The sequence below is a fragment of the Moschus berezovskii genome, chromosome 14 (genome assembly GCF_049115385.1).
Source record: "Moschus berezovskii isolate FMDL1 chromosome 14, NW_MosBer_1.0, whole genome shotgun sequence".
Taxonomy (NCBI): Eukaryota; Metazoa; Chordata; class Mammalia; order Artiodactyla; family Moschidae; genus Moschus; species Moschus berezovskii.
In genome coordinates this window covers 68503840-68518124 of record NC_142473.1, presented here as the reverse complement: position 1 = coordinate 68518124, position 14285 = coordinate 68503840, and the positions used below count along the sequence as shown (strand labels likewise).

The window sequence follows — 14285 nt, the reverse complement described above, 5'->3', positions numbered from 1 at the left end:
CTATAGATAAGACTCAGAAAAATGAATAGTATAAAAAAGATGAAAATATGTTTATGAGAACAAGTTCTTTGAAGGATTTTAGACCACTTATTCTAAGTCACTGGATACTGCTAATTAAAAGCTTTTAATTGCTACATTAAACAGGTCCTGCCTCTTCTACATAACAATAGTTCTGTCATCCCTTAAGTCCTGTGAAATAACAGGTTATGTGACTTTGCCAAGTCATTGAAATCTGAACCTCGATGTTTTCATCTGAGAAATGATGATAATCATATCTGTTCTACCGCCACCACCCTGGAGTGTCAGAGAGAATCACAGATCTGAAAACAAAAGAGGAGAAACACACTACCACATGTGAGGCAGTATAATTATTTAATAATAAAATGGAACTTATGGAATCACTCTCTAATCCAGACCGTTCCCTTTAGCAGGCTGCTGCTGCTGCTGCCGCTGCTAAGTCACTTCAGTCGTGTCCGACTCTGTGTGACCCCATAGACGGCAGCCCATCAGGCTCCCCCGTCCCTGGGATTCTCCAGGCAAGAACACTGGAGTGGGTTGCCATTTCCTTCTCCAATGTGTGAAAGTGAAAGTGAAGTCGCTCAGTCGTGTCCGACCCTTAGCGACCCCATGGACTGCAGCCTACCAGGCTCCTCCGTCCATGGGATTTTCTAGGCAAGAGTACTGGAGTGGCTTCTAGCTCGCCTCTTATTTCTCATGACTGAGAAATTAGCAAGGTTTTTATTGCAGTGTCTGAAATCCCAAGTGAATAGGGCAGCTCTGAGCAAAACCCAACAGACATGTATTAGTGGGGTAATAAAAAACCAAGAGGCATGTTTAAACAATTCCTGTGAGTGTCTCTACTCTGCTCTATGCCCCAAAGCAGCACAACACGGATTTGAGGCAGGACAGTGGTGTGGCTAGGAGCAGCAGCTCTGAAAACAGATAGCCGGGGTTCAAATCCTGTCTCTGACACATCTTAGCTGTGTGACCTTGGGTAACTGACTTAAATTCTCTGTGCCTGTTTCCTCACCTGTAACATGGAGGGACTATAGTGCGAGCAGGACCCAAGGTGTATGTCTGTGACAGTGACATTTAACCACCCTCAAAGGGACGCTGTGTAGATTAGACAAGTAAACTCAAGCCCAGCATTTAGCTAAGTACCTGACCCATACTTTGTGCTCAATCAGTATTTGTTCAAATTGTTTTCCTGCCTACTAAATCATTGGCCAGGTGAAACGGACATCAGCGATTCTCTTCAAGAAAATTTGGAGTGAAACTTAACCTCTGTCATTTGGGTTCTATCAGAACTTGATATGATCAGACATTCCTCTTTTAGCACCTTACTTAGTCAAGAACTGTAACAGGAAGGCCAGATTAAATGGTCTAAGACCGTGGCCCAGTCCATCACATCGATGTCTCAGAATAGGAGGGAGTTTTATTGCTAAATTCAGAAAAGCTTCCTTTTTCAAGCTGTCTGTAGTATAACCAAGGGCTTCTCCAGGGGCTCAGCAGTAAAGAATTTGCCTGCAATGCAGGAGACACAGGAGATGCGCGTTCAATCCCTGAATGGGAAAGATCCCTTGGAGGGAGACATGGCAACCCATGACTTGCTGACATTCCTAGAATACTGACTCACCTGCTTCTCCAATAAACAATTAATCACCAGTTGAACTCAACCGAAATGTTTCTGGAAACTGACCTCTTCTCTCCAGGCCCGATGCTGTACTGACCCTGCCGCAGTCTCGTAATTTCGATTCTGCTCCTTTCCAGACCCATCCTTGACAATCCTCCAAAGTTATCTCCCTTAGAAATTCATCAGGTCATCACTCCCTCATTAAAAACTCTCCCTGGCACCCAAACTCTTTGGCAAGGCATTCAAGACCCTTGAATTCTGTGTGAACCCATGACAGTCACATCTCCTATTGGTCCCTCTTCTGCTCTACCGTTATCCTCCCATTATCCTGTTCAGTTTTGTTCCACCTCTAGTTCTTGGGCCTTGGCTTGTGTCAGGGACTGTGCTTGGTGCTGGAAATATAAAGGTGAATAATAACTGGCTCCCCTACCCTCAAGAAGCTCACAGTTTCAGTTTCACTTGATATCGTTGGTACAACACTGAATACATAACACGACTTATGTCATTTCATCCTCACTGCAGCTCAAGGAGGTAGGTATTGCTATGGTTCTCCATTTTAAAGATGAAGAAACTGAGGTTCAGAGAGGTTCATCAGTTTCCCCAGGCTCACTCAGCTGGTCTATGGTGGAGACAGGATATGAATCCAGGACCATAGGGACCAGAGCCAGATCACCCAACCACTGCTTGATGACTCGTCCCACCGTCTCTTCTTTCTTTCTGCAGCCTGCCACCGAGGTAGGGCATCTCCCATCCCACTTCACCTGGCTCCTGTTTTCAGTCTCCTGGCCTGTGTGTGAGCTGTCGTCAGTCTGCAGCAGGGGCTAAGAACCTAGTGAGGAGGACAAGCTGGTGCTGGCTGGTCCCCCTCATCCCCACCTTCTTTGGCTCCTCACACTGCACTGGATACTTCAGGGGACTGAGCTGATGACGGGTGACCAGAAGGACATTAAGGAATGACAAGCTTAAGATGTGGCCTTTGTTATTAGGTTAACCAGAAGCCTGTACATGTTCAGTACTTATAGCCTACAAGACACCGACACCTCATTTCATTCTCACACAACCCTATGGGGAAAACTGGGCAAACAGCACAGTCTTCACTTTATGGCTAAGAAAACAAAAGCTCAGAGAGGTTCAGTGACTTGCCCTAGACCACACAGCTAAGTAGTGAAAGACTCAAGACTTACCCTGCTCTTCTGATTGACAGGATAGTGGTCTTTCAATCTCCAACTTGAAAATCACCTGAGCTTAACTAATTGCCCACTGGACACACACTGGAAACCCCTAACACTGCTAATACAATATCATGAAACATTTATAGTTGCTTTGATGAGTTTTGTAAAATTATCAAATCAAAATAATCCCCAACAATTTCAAAGGTAGACATGTTACCTGGATTTTTTTAAGAAACGTGTAATAATAAAAATCAGCTTACCTATAATGTTTATTCTGTATAAGGCACATTCAAAGTAATTCACATAACTTAATCCTCACAACAAAGTGTAAGTGAACACTGTTATCACCCCCAATTCACAGATGGGGAAAACTGAGGCACATATAAATAGTATGTGAGAAAAGAACAGGGCATGACTGAGCCATCCTGAACAGGGCATGCCAACCCTCCAAGCTCCGTTTTGTATCCCCATATGGCCTTAACAGCTTTCTCTTCAGGTTGCCCGTTCCAAGGGGCCATGTTCTCTTCAGTTATATGAAGGGAAAATCTGGGGAAAGTCTGTGAATCCAATGACAAAGAGGAAGCAAAAGTGAACTAGGAAGCAAGGAGGTAACAAAGGCATGACACTCAGCTCTCCTCCTGTGTTGATCATTTTTTTAACCTTCTACCTGCGTCCAGCTGACAGCAGTGGTAATAGGGTTACGTCTGTGGGGTTGATACCTTGTCTCTGAAGAAGGGAGCAGGCAGGTACGGCCTGATCTCGGCTCTGAGACAGCCACACTCACCTCCTCTGAGCCTGTTGGATCTACTAGTGAGGCTCAGCAAAGGTCCCCAGCCGTGTCCTCTGGCTCCGCAGCCAACATTCTTACAGATGCAGTGGTGTCCCTGGAGACTAGGAGACCATCCTCCCCGTCTCTGGGTTGCTGGCAATAGCTAACTTTCTCTTCCCGCCTCGTCCCTTGGCACTAAATGAATTCTGCTCACACACTCAGGTTGTGAGAAGTGACGCAGGCGGCTCGCTCCTCTGGCAAACACCACAGTGTCCCCAGGTTGCACCAGCAGGAGTGCGGTAGGAAAGAGGCAGTTCCGCCCCACTGGTTTCCTGAGACAACAGGGTTTTGGAAATCAAAGTGCGTAGCCCAGCCTCATTGAGGGAGAGAACAACCATTGCCACCCCCACGAGTGAACTCAGTCATCTCACGCAACATAAATTTGCTTGATTTTCCACAGCAGCTGGGTATCTCTTGAAGCACAATGTGCTGGGCAAGGACATAAAAGGGGCTATGAAAACCCACAAACATGAATCTGTTCCAGCCTCAGACAGCTTTCCAGCCAGGGGATATGCTGAAATCACGTGCTGCCCAGCTCATCTCAGCAAATTAATAAAATTTTGCCTTCATCAATCACATGAAGATGGCATTTACAACCTCGGTATGGCATGCTTTGCATTCCTGGACTTGGCTGCAATTAGATTCTGGTAATTACTGTTATGTCTGAAAGGCTCAGATTGTAACTGAGCTAAGATGGAAATAAAATACCCCTTCTTGGAATAGCTTCATTTTTCACTGCTTGGGTAATTACCAACATCGTGCCGCGTCCTGGCAGCGGGTACCTTTGTGTCAACAGACATAGAATGACATTCTTTGGGGTTGGGCCCTTCGCTAGACAGAGTGTCTCAGCAAGCTACAGCTTCTCAACAGGTGACTCAGTTTAATAAACAACCAAATTCATTTGATTTCTTTTGTTGAAGTGAGGTATGGTCATTCAGGAAGAAATAGGCATGCGTGATTCCTAGCAAGGACAACCACCAAGTCATGTGGTCCAGTGGATGTGAAATTCCATTCTCTACTTCATTCTTGTCCAGAGAATTAGGCAGAACAAGCGCAGAGGTTAGGGGCTGGAGGAGGGTTCTACCCACCAAGTGTCAGGGTTCAGGATGGTGTGTAAAGTAGACAAAGCCCAAAGACTCAGGTATGGGCCTGAGTGCCCTCCTCTGCTGTGATTAAGTCCCACTGTCTCTCATTCTTTTGAGTTTCTCTGTCGTAAAATGAAAATAATAAGAGCTGCCCTATGACCTACCTCATAGGACTACTGTGATGAGCAAACAAGGTGACAGACCTAGAAGAGCCCAAGATATTGTAAGACATTATTTAAACATTATATGATAATCTGGGTAGTAGAGGGTATTATATTCCTTTTGGGGACTATGGTGAAGGGAGCTACGTGACCAGAAAACTTGTTATTGTTGAGTTGCTCAGTCGAGTCCAACTCTTTGTGACCCCATGGACTAAATAGTCCACTAGGCTTTTCTGTCCATAGGATTTCCCAAGCAAGAATACTAGAGTAGGTTGCCATTTCCTGACCCAGGGATCAAACCTGGGTCTCCTGCACTGCAGGTGGATTTGTTACCGCTGAGCCACCAGGGAAGTCCAACTGGAAAATTAGCCTTTGGAATTTCCTCAGTTTGCCCCCTCCCAGTCACTGGATGGAGAAGGCAATGGCAAGCCATTCCAGTACTCTTGCCTGGAAAATCACATGGACGGAGGAGCCTGGTGGGCTGCAGTCCATGGGGTCACTACTAGTCGGACACGACTGAGTGACTTCACTTTCACTTTTCACTTTCACACATTGGAGAAGGAAATGGCAACCCACTCCAATGTTCTTGCCTGGAGAATCCCAGGGACGGCGGAGCCTGGTCAGCTGCCGTCTATGGGGTTGCACAGAGTTGGACACGACTGAAGTGACTTAGCAGCAGCAGCAGCAGCAGTCACTGGAGGGGGGTGGTGCAGCCCAGTGGAGACTGTGGATGGTGGATGGAGCCCCTGGCTAGCCTTCAGTGGAGCCACTGAACTGGGGTTTGACAGCTGCCCTGCCACAGCTCTTCAGCTTGCTCATCATGCAGCCTTTTTTTAATTTTTTTTTGACTGTCTTAGTTGTAGCTAAGTCTTAGCTGCAGCATGCAGGACCTAATTACCTGACCAGAAATATAACCTGGACCCCCTACGCTGGGGGTGTGAACTCTTAGCCAATGGACCACCAGGGAAGTCCCCGTCATGCAGCCTTTGAAGATCAGCCACTCTGGCCAGTGGAAGAAGGAAGGTTTTGAGGGTCTGATTGTGCCCCCAAAGAGCCTTGAGTTAGGAGCCAAGACACCTGGTTCTACCATCAGTTCTGCTACTTACTCCCTGTGCCATCATGAAAAAGTCACTTCTCTGTAAAAGGGAAGGTGTCAGATCAGATGAGCTCTGTGATCCCTTTCAAGTCTATCTAACTCCTCATTTTCTGTACCTCTGTTTCATCCACTGTAAAATAATGTTCTTCCTCAAAGGGCTGCTATGCAGAGTAGGTGAGCTGGTGCCTGCAAAGCACTGAGAAGCACTTGGAGCAAAGAGTTATTGTGTCCTAATTATAAAAATGAAGGTTTGCACAACAAAGCAAATATCCTTAATAATACTGAACTGAACAGTTAAAAAGGGCTAAAATGGTGCACTTTATGTTATGTATATTTTACCACAATTTTTTAAACATTCAAATAAGTAACAAAAGGGTCTCCTTCAACAGGACTGAAGATGTTTCCGAAGGTACTTGCAATGACCTCAATGGCCAAAAGGCAGGCAAAGCCCCCTCGGGCCAAGGTTCCTACCCCTCTCCTCTCGGCTTCCGACACATACCTTTGCTCGCTGAGGCAGGTTCATCATGGTGTCTGGCTTGAAATCGTTCTTGTTCTTGCGGCAGAGCACGGCAGTGATGATGATGATGATGACGGTGACCACGGCGATGGGTGCCAGCACTGCAGCGATGATCCACAGGTTGTTGGGTGGGTTCTTCACCACAGCTGCGGGGTTGAGTGAGGGAAGCACATGACCAGGAGCTCAGGGAAGCAAAAACAGCCCTGAGATAAGTGTCCCCCAGTCCCCAGTCATGAGGTGGTTGAGAGGCTTTGGGCTCAGAAAGGCTCTTTCCTTGACAGGTTACTCCAGGTCTCTGAGTCTCAGTGTTCCCATCTGTAAAATGGGGCTATCCTGTGGCGAGGCATCAGAGACAAGGTACATGTGGTGCTTGGTGTAGCCCCTAGGAGGTGCTCAATGAATGAAAGTCTTTACTAGGACCAGGAGGAGGAAGAGGAAGATGGATTGGGATCAATTTCCCCCACTGGTGATGTCCATGAATCAGAAGAAGAGAGAAAAACTCTGAAGATTAGTGTGTGGCTTCAATCAGGAGGCAAAGGTCACAGAGAGATGACTCGAAATATTGTAGTGAAGTCGCCCTCTGAGTGACCAATGAATAAAACATACCTGAGTGCATGGATCTGCTCCCATCCTGCCATGGTCAGCTGGGGATGCTTGGAAATACCGTGCTCTAATCAATACCATGTCCGATTAGACACGGGTAATCTGGCCAGACAGTAGGAAAGGTGGTGGGCAAGATGGCTGCAACTGCTTGTTTTAGCTTGTGATACCATCTGCTAATAACACACGAGCTCTTGTCTCTCCCACTCCCTGGATGATCTCATAGACTCGTGGCATTAAACACCATCTGGGCTGATAATGCTCATTTACTTAGCTCTAACTAGGACCCCTACCCCAAACTCCAGATTCCTATATCCAACTGCCAACTCAAATCTCCAACTGGATACATAAGAGATGTCTCAAATTTAATACATCTGGAACACAACTCTTAAATCTCCCACCCTCTAAAACCTGTTCTTGTGATATTCTATACTCCAATAAGTGGTAATTCTTTCCTTCCAGGTGCTCAGGCCAATAATTGTCATCAATGTCAACCGGTTTCCTTTATTCTCTCCCAACATCCTATTTGTCAACAAACCCTGTCATCCCCATCTTCAAAATATATCCCTTCTTTCTATCGCTATGGTCCAACCGAGCAACATGTCTCACCTGAACTACTGCAATGGTCTCCCTTGTTCTCTATAGTCTATTTGTAACACAGAAACTGGAGTAAGCCTTTGAAAATTCAGATCACAACATTCTTCTGCTCAAACCCTGCAGAGGCTCCAACCCCACTCAGAGTAAGAGTGTAATTTCTACAAGGCTTTAAGTGATCTGATCCAACCAACCATCCGAGTGACTTCTCTGCTCTCATAGCTCTTCCTTCAACTCACTCTGTTCCAGATTATCTTCCTCTGACTGTTCCTCAAACGTGCTGGACACGCTTCTGCCTCAGGGCCTCTACATCAGCTTATTCTTCTACCTAGAACACTCTTCACCTAGATATCCACACGACTCTCTCCCTCATTCCTTCAGGGCTCTGAACAAGTGTCACTATATCTGTGAGGCTTTTCCTGTATTCTTTGTAAAATAACAGTCCCTGCCCCAGGCACTCTCCATCCCCCCTTTCCTACTTAGTGTTCCTTTAAATCAGTGCTTCTCAAACTGTAAAGTGGAAGTGTGAAAGTGAAAGTCATTCAGTCGTGTCTGACTCTTTGTGACCCCGTGGACTATACAATCCATGGGATTCTCCAGGCCAGAGTACTGCAGTGGGTAGCCATTTCCTTCTCCAGGGGATCTTCCCAACCCAGGGATCAAACCCAGGTCTCCCAAATTGCAGGTGGATTCTTTACCAGCTGAGCCACTAGGGAAGCCCAAGAACACTGGAGTGGGTAGCCTATCCTTTCTCCAGCAGATCGTCCTAATCCAGGAATCGAACCGGGATCTTCTGCATTGCAGGTGGATTCTTTAGCAGCTGAGCTACCAGGGAATCCCCTCAAACTAAAGTGCATGCCAGTCACCCATGTGGATTCTAATTTTGTGATTGGGATGGGTCCACCTATAATAGGTTCTTTGGGACACCAGTCCACCACCTTTTCTGTCTACTGGCTGTCTGAATAGAGTCACTACTCCTTGCCTCAACAACCCGTGTCTCAATTTGTTGGCCTGACATGTGGTGAGTAATATGAGCTTGGACTTGGTAGCATGCCTAATAAGCTCCCAGTAGATACCCATGCAGCAGGGCCCCAGGCCATTCTTGGAGTGGTGAGACTCTAAAGTATACGTCACCATCTGCTATGATACATGCGTTATTTGCTCCCCATCTGTCGCCCCCTGCCCCTCGTTTAGCATGCATACCCTAACAGAGCAGGGAGGTTTATTGTTTGTCTCTTGCTTGCTGCATCCCCAGGGCTAGAACAGGGCCTTGCACATAGTAGTGAAAAGCGAAAGTGAAAGTCGCTCAGTCGTGTCCAAGTCTTTGCGACCCCAAGGACTATAGAGTCCATGGAATTCTCCAGGTCAGAATACTGGAGTGGGTAGCCTTTCTCTGCTCCAGGGGATCTTCCCAACCCAGGGATCGAACCAGGGTCTCCTTCATTGCAGGCAGATTCTTGACCAGCTGAGCCACAAGGGAAGCCCAAGAATACTGGAGTGGATAGCCTTTCCCTTTTCCAGAAGATCTTCCCAATCCAGGGATCAAACCAGGGTCTCCTGCATTGCAGGCAGATTCTTGACGAGCTGAGCTATGAGGGAAGCCCCTGCACACAGTAGGTGCTCAATGAAAAGCTGAATGAATGTATAACTAAACTATCATTATTCCTGTTGCAATTTGGTTCCCCATACAGGTTTCCACAAAGGATAGAGTAAAAGCCATTTAAGGGAGAAGTTCCCCTCTCCTTTGTAGTTCCAATCCATGAAACTGTGCTGTGTGTGTGCTAAACTGCTTCAATCGTGTCCAACTCCTGGTGACCTCATTACTGGTATCCTGCCAGACTTCTCTGCCCATGGGATTCTCCAGATGAGAATACTGGAGTGGGTTGCCACTTCCTTCTCCAAGTTCCAATCCACATTTTAAGTTAGATACTTTCAATCTGGTTTATATATCACTCTCTTATAAGTCTGGTTAGCATAAGTTGGTACTCCTGATCCTGTTTAATTCTGGGGGCTACTAAACTCACAAAACTGAGGACTCAAGTCTGGAGTACAAAGACCCCACCAGTAGGCATCACATGGTGAGGACCTCCCTCAGGAGCCAGCTAGTCTTTCTCTGACATCAACCACCCCTGACTTCCACTGGCACCTCATTAGCCAAGATTTACCTCTCCTCAGGCAGCACTTGGCTCGGGAGTGCTATTAGTACAAAATAACTTCTTTTCCACAGTTTTTGTCAATCGGTGATTAATCACATTATTAACTTCTGAAAACAGCTCATTAGATAATGTGCTTCTGTTGACATTAAACATGTAATTGCTGCTGCTTTTAGTAATTCAGTATTTCTATGTGAGTTTTAGGCCATTAACATTTTTTAAAGCTTAATGCTTCTGTGAAAAATATCAATTTTGGCTCTTCTATCCTGATGGGGGAAAATGTATAGTGTATCAGAACATGATACCCTAAATATATTTATATGTGTTTTTTTCATTAGCAAGAATGAAATATTAACATCTGTTCAGCTTTTACTCAGCTTTATTGTTTTGATGAATGTGTGCCTTCTTGATGCAGTATGGAAAATCCTTTCACCTCTATTTAAATGAGGAGAGAATAAAGGTATGCTATGTACATTAATAAATTCATTTAACGGTCAAAGCGATAGTAAAGTTAGGTCAACTGAAGTCATCCAAACCCAATATATTCATTGGCATAATGATCTGAAACTACAGAGTCATGTACAGAGGTGAAAAGGAACAAATGGCTATTTAATTTGCAAGAATGTCAGAGGAAGGATAGGAAAATGAGACAACATGTTCTGAGCTTCTACTGTGCGTTAGGCACTGGGATACACTCTGTCAGGCTGTTACTCTCATACCCATTTTGCAGATGAAGAAACTGAGCCCCAGGGAGGTTAGACTATGTTATTTTGTTTTTAACCATAAAAAGTCATTTCTCTGAAATATACAATTTAAGTCAGCTCTGAGTTAATGCATATGAATGGGCGTGTGTGCATGCATGAGTGCACACACACAAAGTATTGGTCACAGCGAATGAAGTCAAAGGGTCCCTATAATCTGAACTCAGAATCGCTCTCATGCAGAGCAAATGGTCGGAGAAGGCAGTGGCAACCCACTCCAGTACTCTTGCCTGGAAAATCCCAAGGGCGGAGGAGCCTGGTGGGCTGCAGTCCATGGGGTCGCTAAGAGTCGGGCACGACTGAGCGACTTCACTTTCACTTTTCACTTTCATGCCTTGGAGAAGGAAATGGCAACCCACTCCAGTGTTCTTGCCTGGAGAATCCCAGGGATGGGGGAGCCTGGTGGGCTGCCGTCAATGGGGTCGCACAGAGTCAGACACGACTGAAGCGACTTAGCAGCAGCAGCAGAGCAAATGGTGAAAGGAGAAGGAATCCATTCAGAAAAGTTTTCAGCTCGTCTTCCTGATTCCCCAAACATGAGAAATCATGATTGGTGTGAGCAGACACACAGAAGGGTCTAACTCAGATCTCCGAAGCTGGCGAGAGCTCAGGCCCACCGTGGCCCTGCCCACACGCTCTTGCGGTTCTCATCCCACTCAGGTGTGGCCCATGAGGCTCTACCTATGGTGGCCCCTCTGCTGTGACTCACCGTTGCTGCTCTCTCCCATCAGGGACCTCCTCTCTGGCTCTCAAACCCCACCCCTTCTCTGCCTGGAACCTTCTCCCCAGGTATATCCTCAAGAAGCAACTCAAAGGTCGCTTCCTCAATATCATCTTCACATTCCCAAACAATTTAATATTGCAACCATTATCTCCTTGGCATCCTTCAGCCTCTTCCCTGCTTAATCTTTCTCCATGGTACTTACTAGCATATAACATATTATTCAGTTATTTTGTCTGCTTAATCTGCCCACTTAGGAATACAAGATCCATGTGGGCAGAGTGTTTGCCTGCTTGGCTCACAGCTGTATCTCCAGGGCCTAGAACAGTGCCAGACATATACCAGGTGCTCAAGAAATACTTGTTGAAAGAATGAGAGTTCCCTTTACTGAAGGGCCAGTCTATATAGCTTTCTTTAAGTGATATATTTTGAGATCAATGTCTGATGGCCACGTAAGGAAAACCAAATCCTGCCCTCGTCGGCTTGTGTATACGCAGAATTGTCCCTAATCCATCAGCTGGATAAGCTCTCTGAGGGGCCCCTCACTCCAGATCCTGCAAAGGAAGCAGATGAAAACCTCCATTGGGAATGCAGCCGCTTCTTTAGAATCACTGCTGCCCCATTACCCAGAGATGACATGGGGAGAGCAGGCATCACACTTTCCACTGTAGGGCACTGCACATTGGCCCTGTGCTGTGTGTATGCTAAGTCACTTCAGTCGTGTCCAACTCTTTGCAGTCCCAAGGACTATAGCCCACCAGGCTCTTTTGTCCATGGGATTCTCCAGCCAAGAATACTGGGGTGGGTTTTCATGCCCCTCTCCAGGGGATCTTCCTGACCCAGGGGTCCAATCTGCATCTCTTCCATCTCCTGCATTGTGGGTGGGCTCTTTATCCCTAGTGCCACCTGGGAAGTCCTGCACTTCGGCCCTAGACTTAGCAATTTAGAAAACACTGGAACACACAGAATGGGAGGAGGAGGTGTCTGTTCAACACCGTGATTCTCCCTTTAGATTCACGTCACAGGCTCATTTCAGAACTATTAGGAGAAAATGAGACTTAAAACATCTCTCTTTTTCCTCTTCTTCATGGGTCTTAGTGTCCTCCTCATCTGATCCTGGGGTGGAAGCATTTCCCAGGGTCTGTCTTCTGGTTTGTACTCCCTCCAGGACCAGAATTTCTCTAGGCTTTTAATTCTGTTCTGTATTTATAACATTCTCAAAATCTATAGTGTTGACTTTAGCCTCTCTCCTGGGATTCAGAGTAGGATTTCCAATAACTTTCCTAACTTCAGCCCTATATACCGCCACAGCATCCTTTAATAGTCCATCACCCAGGTACTTCCCTGATAGTCCAGTGGTTAAGACTCCATGCTTCCACTACAGGGGACTTGGGTTTGAACCCTGGTTTACAGGGGACTTGGGTTTGAACCCTGGTCCAGAACTAAGATCCCACATGCTATGCAATGTAGTGGGGGGCCCTACCCCCCCAAAAAAGAAAAAAGAAAGTCCATTACCTAAACTCAACAAGGCCCTAAGTGAATAAATCACTGTCTCCCTCCTAAAAGAGCTTCTCCTCGCCAACTCCCTCTCTAATTTCATTAACAGCACCCTGTTCTCTGAATTATATAGGCTCTTAACCTTCAAATCACTTTTCCTTCTTCATGGCCTCTCCTTGAGTCCTTCCACCTTATGGATAAATGAGACATTCAGCTACCACTTATTATGTGCTTAATAGGTGCCCCAGGGATATACTAAACCCTCTACATGCAATAATTATTTCATTTAAACCCCTAGTAGTTCTCCCAGGTCAAGTGTTTTTATTTCACCATTTTACAGATGAGGAAAATGGAGGTCAGAGAGGGTCACTCATTTGTCTCCTGTCTTATTGCAAAGGCTCTGCTCTCAACTGCTCTGCTATGGTGTCTTCCAACAACATGCCTCACTCATGGCCTGGAAAGGCATTTAGCAAAGGTGGGTCCTAGGCCTTCACAAGAATAGAGCCAGCCAGTAACTGAGGCTGGATGTTCAGAAAGGAATGAGATGTAGTACCGGCTTTTAAAGGGCTCATGAGGAAGAAAGCAAGGAAACAATTCATTTGCCCACTGTGATAAGGGCAATGAAAGCCTTTGGAACTTGGGGGAAGGGGTCACGCTTCAGCTGTCAGGGACAGGGAATGTGAAGAATGAATCCTCCCATGTGGCTGAAGCCCTGGGTCTGAAGGAAAGGAGAGTAGGCTGTATGATTGGGAAAGAAGCCTGGAAACCAGGCTCTGAAGGGATCTGAATGTTTGCTGAGCACCTGTTGTGAAGGGCTTGGAAGACCCACTTGAAGAAGCTTGGATTTTACTCTTGTGAACAGTGAAGAGCCACCAAATACTTTTTAAATGTTGCAGATGTGAGATCAGAACCTGTGTTTATTATAATGACTCTAATTACAATGTAGACAGTACATTAGTGGCAGAGAAGCTGAAGCTGAGTCATTTGGGAAGCATATGCAAAGTCCAAGAGGAGACAATGATGAAATGGAGAAGAAAAAACAGTTTGAGAATACTCTAGAAGGGAGCTGGGAGGGCCAAGTGGATTTGAAGGAAACAAAAAAGTAAGGGTGAAGGCTAGCAGCTCTGAAGGCAGGTGGAACATAGTTGAAATCCTGGCTCTCTGAGCTGCAGTCACGCCTCTAAGGTCATCCCTAGATGATCCTTCGACTCTCATTTCCAAAAGGCTCCAGGCACCTTCTAACTGCTGTGACTGCTGTCTCTGGCCCAAGCTCTTAAACCTTCCACTGTTCCCCATGCATTTCCATCAGTAAAATCCCCTTAGCCTCAACCTCTTCTCCTGACACTCCATTCACCTCCTGGTCTAAATAAGGCCAGCTCTCCCATTGCTGCCCCTTCCCAGGTACAATGAGGCCTGGAGTAGAAGTGAGGAGGGCGAGGGGCTGATCTCAAAGTAAAGGATGGGTT

The 14285-nt window shown here is 46.2% G+C and overlaps 1 protein-coding gene across 2 annotated transcripts in view; it reads right to left on the bottom strand.

Moving 5' to 3' along the window:
* The window catches only part of KIAA1549L (KIAA1549 like), a 315219-nt gene that overhangs the window by 82101 nt on the left and 218833 nt on the right, over nt 1-14285 (bottom strand). For both annotated transcript variants that reach the window (XM_088843233.1, XM_088843234.1), the window contains exon 11: nt 6476-6639. In XM_088843233.1, the coding sequence (XP_088699359.1) occupies nt 6476-6639 (164 nt within the window). The remainder of the gene's footprint in view (nt 1-6475; nt 6640-14285) is intronic.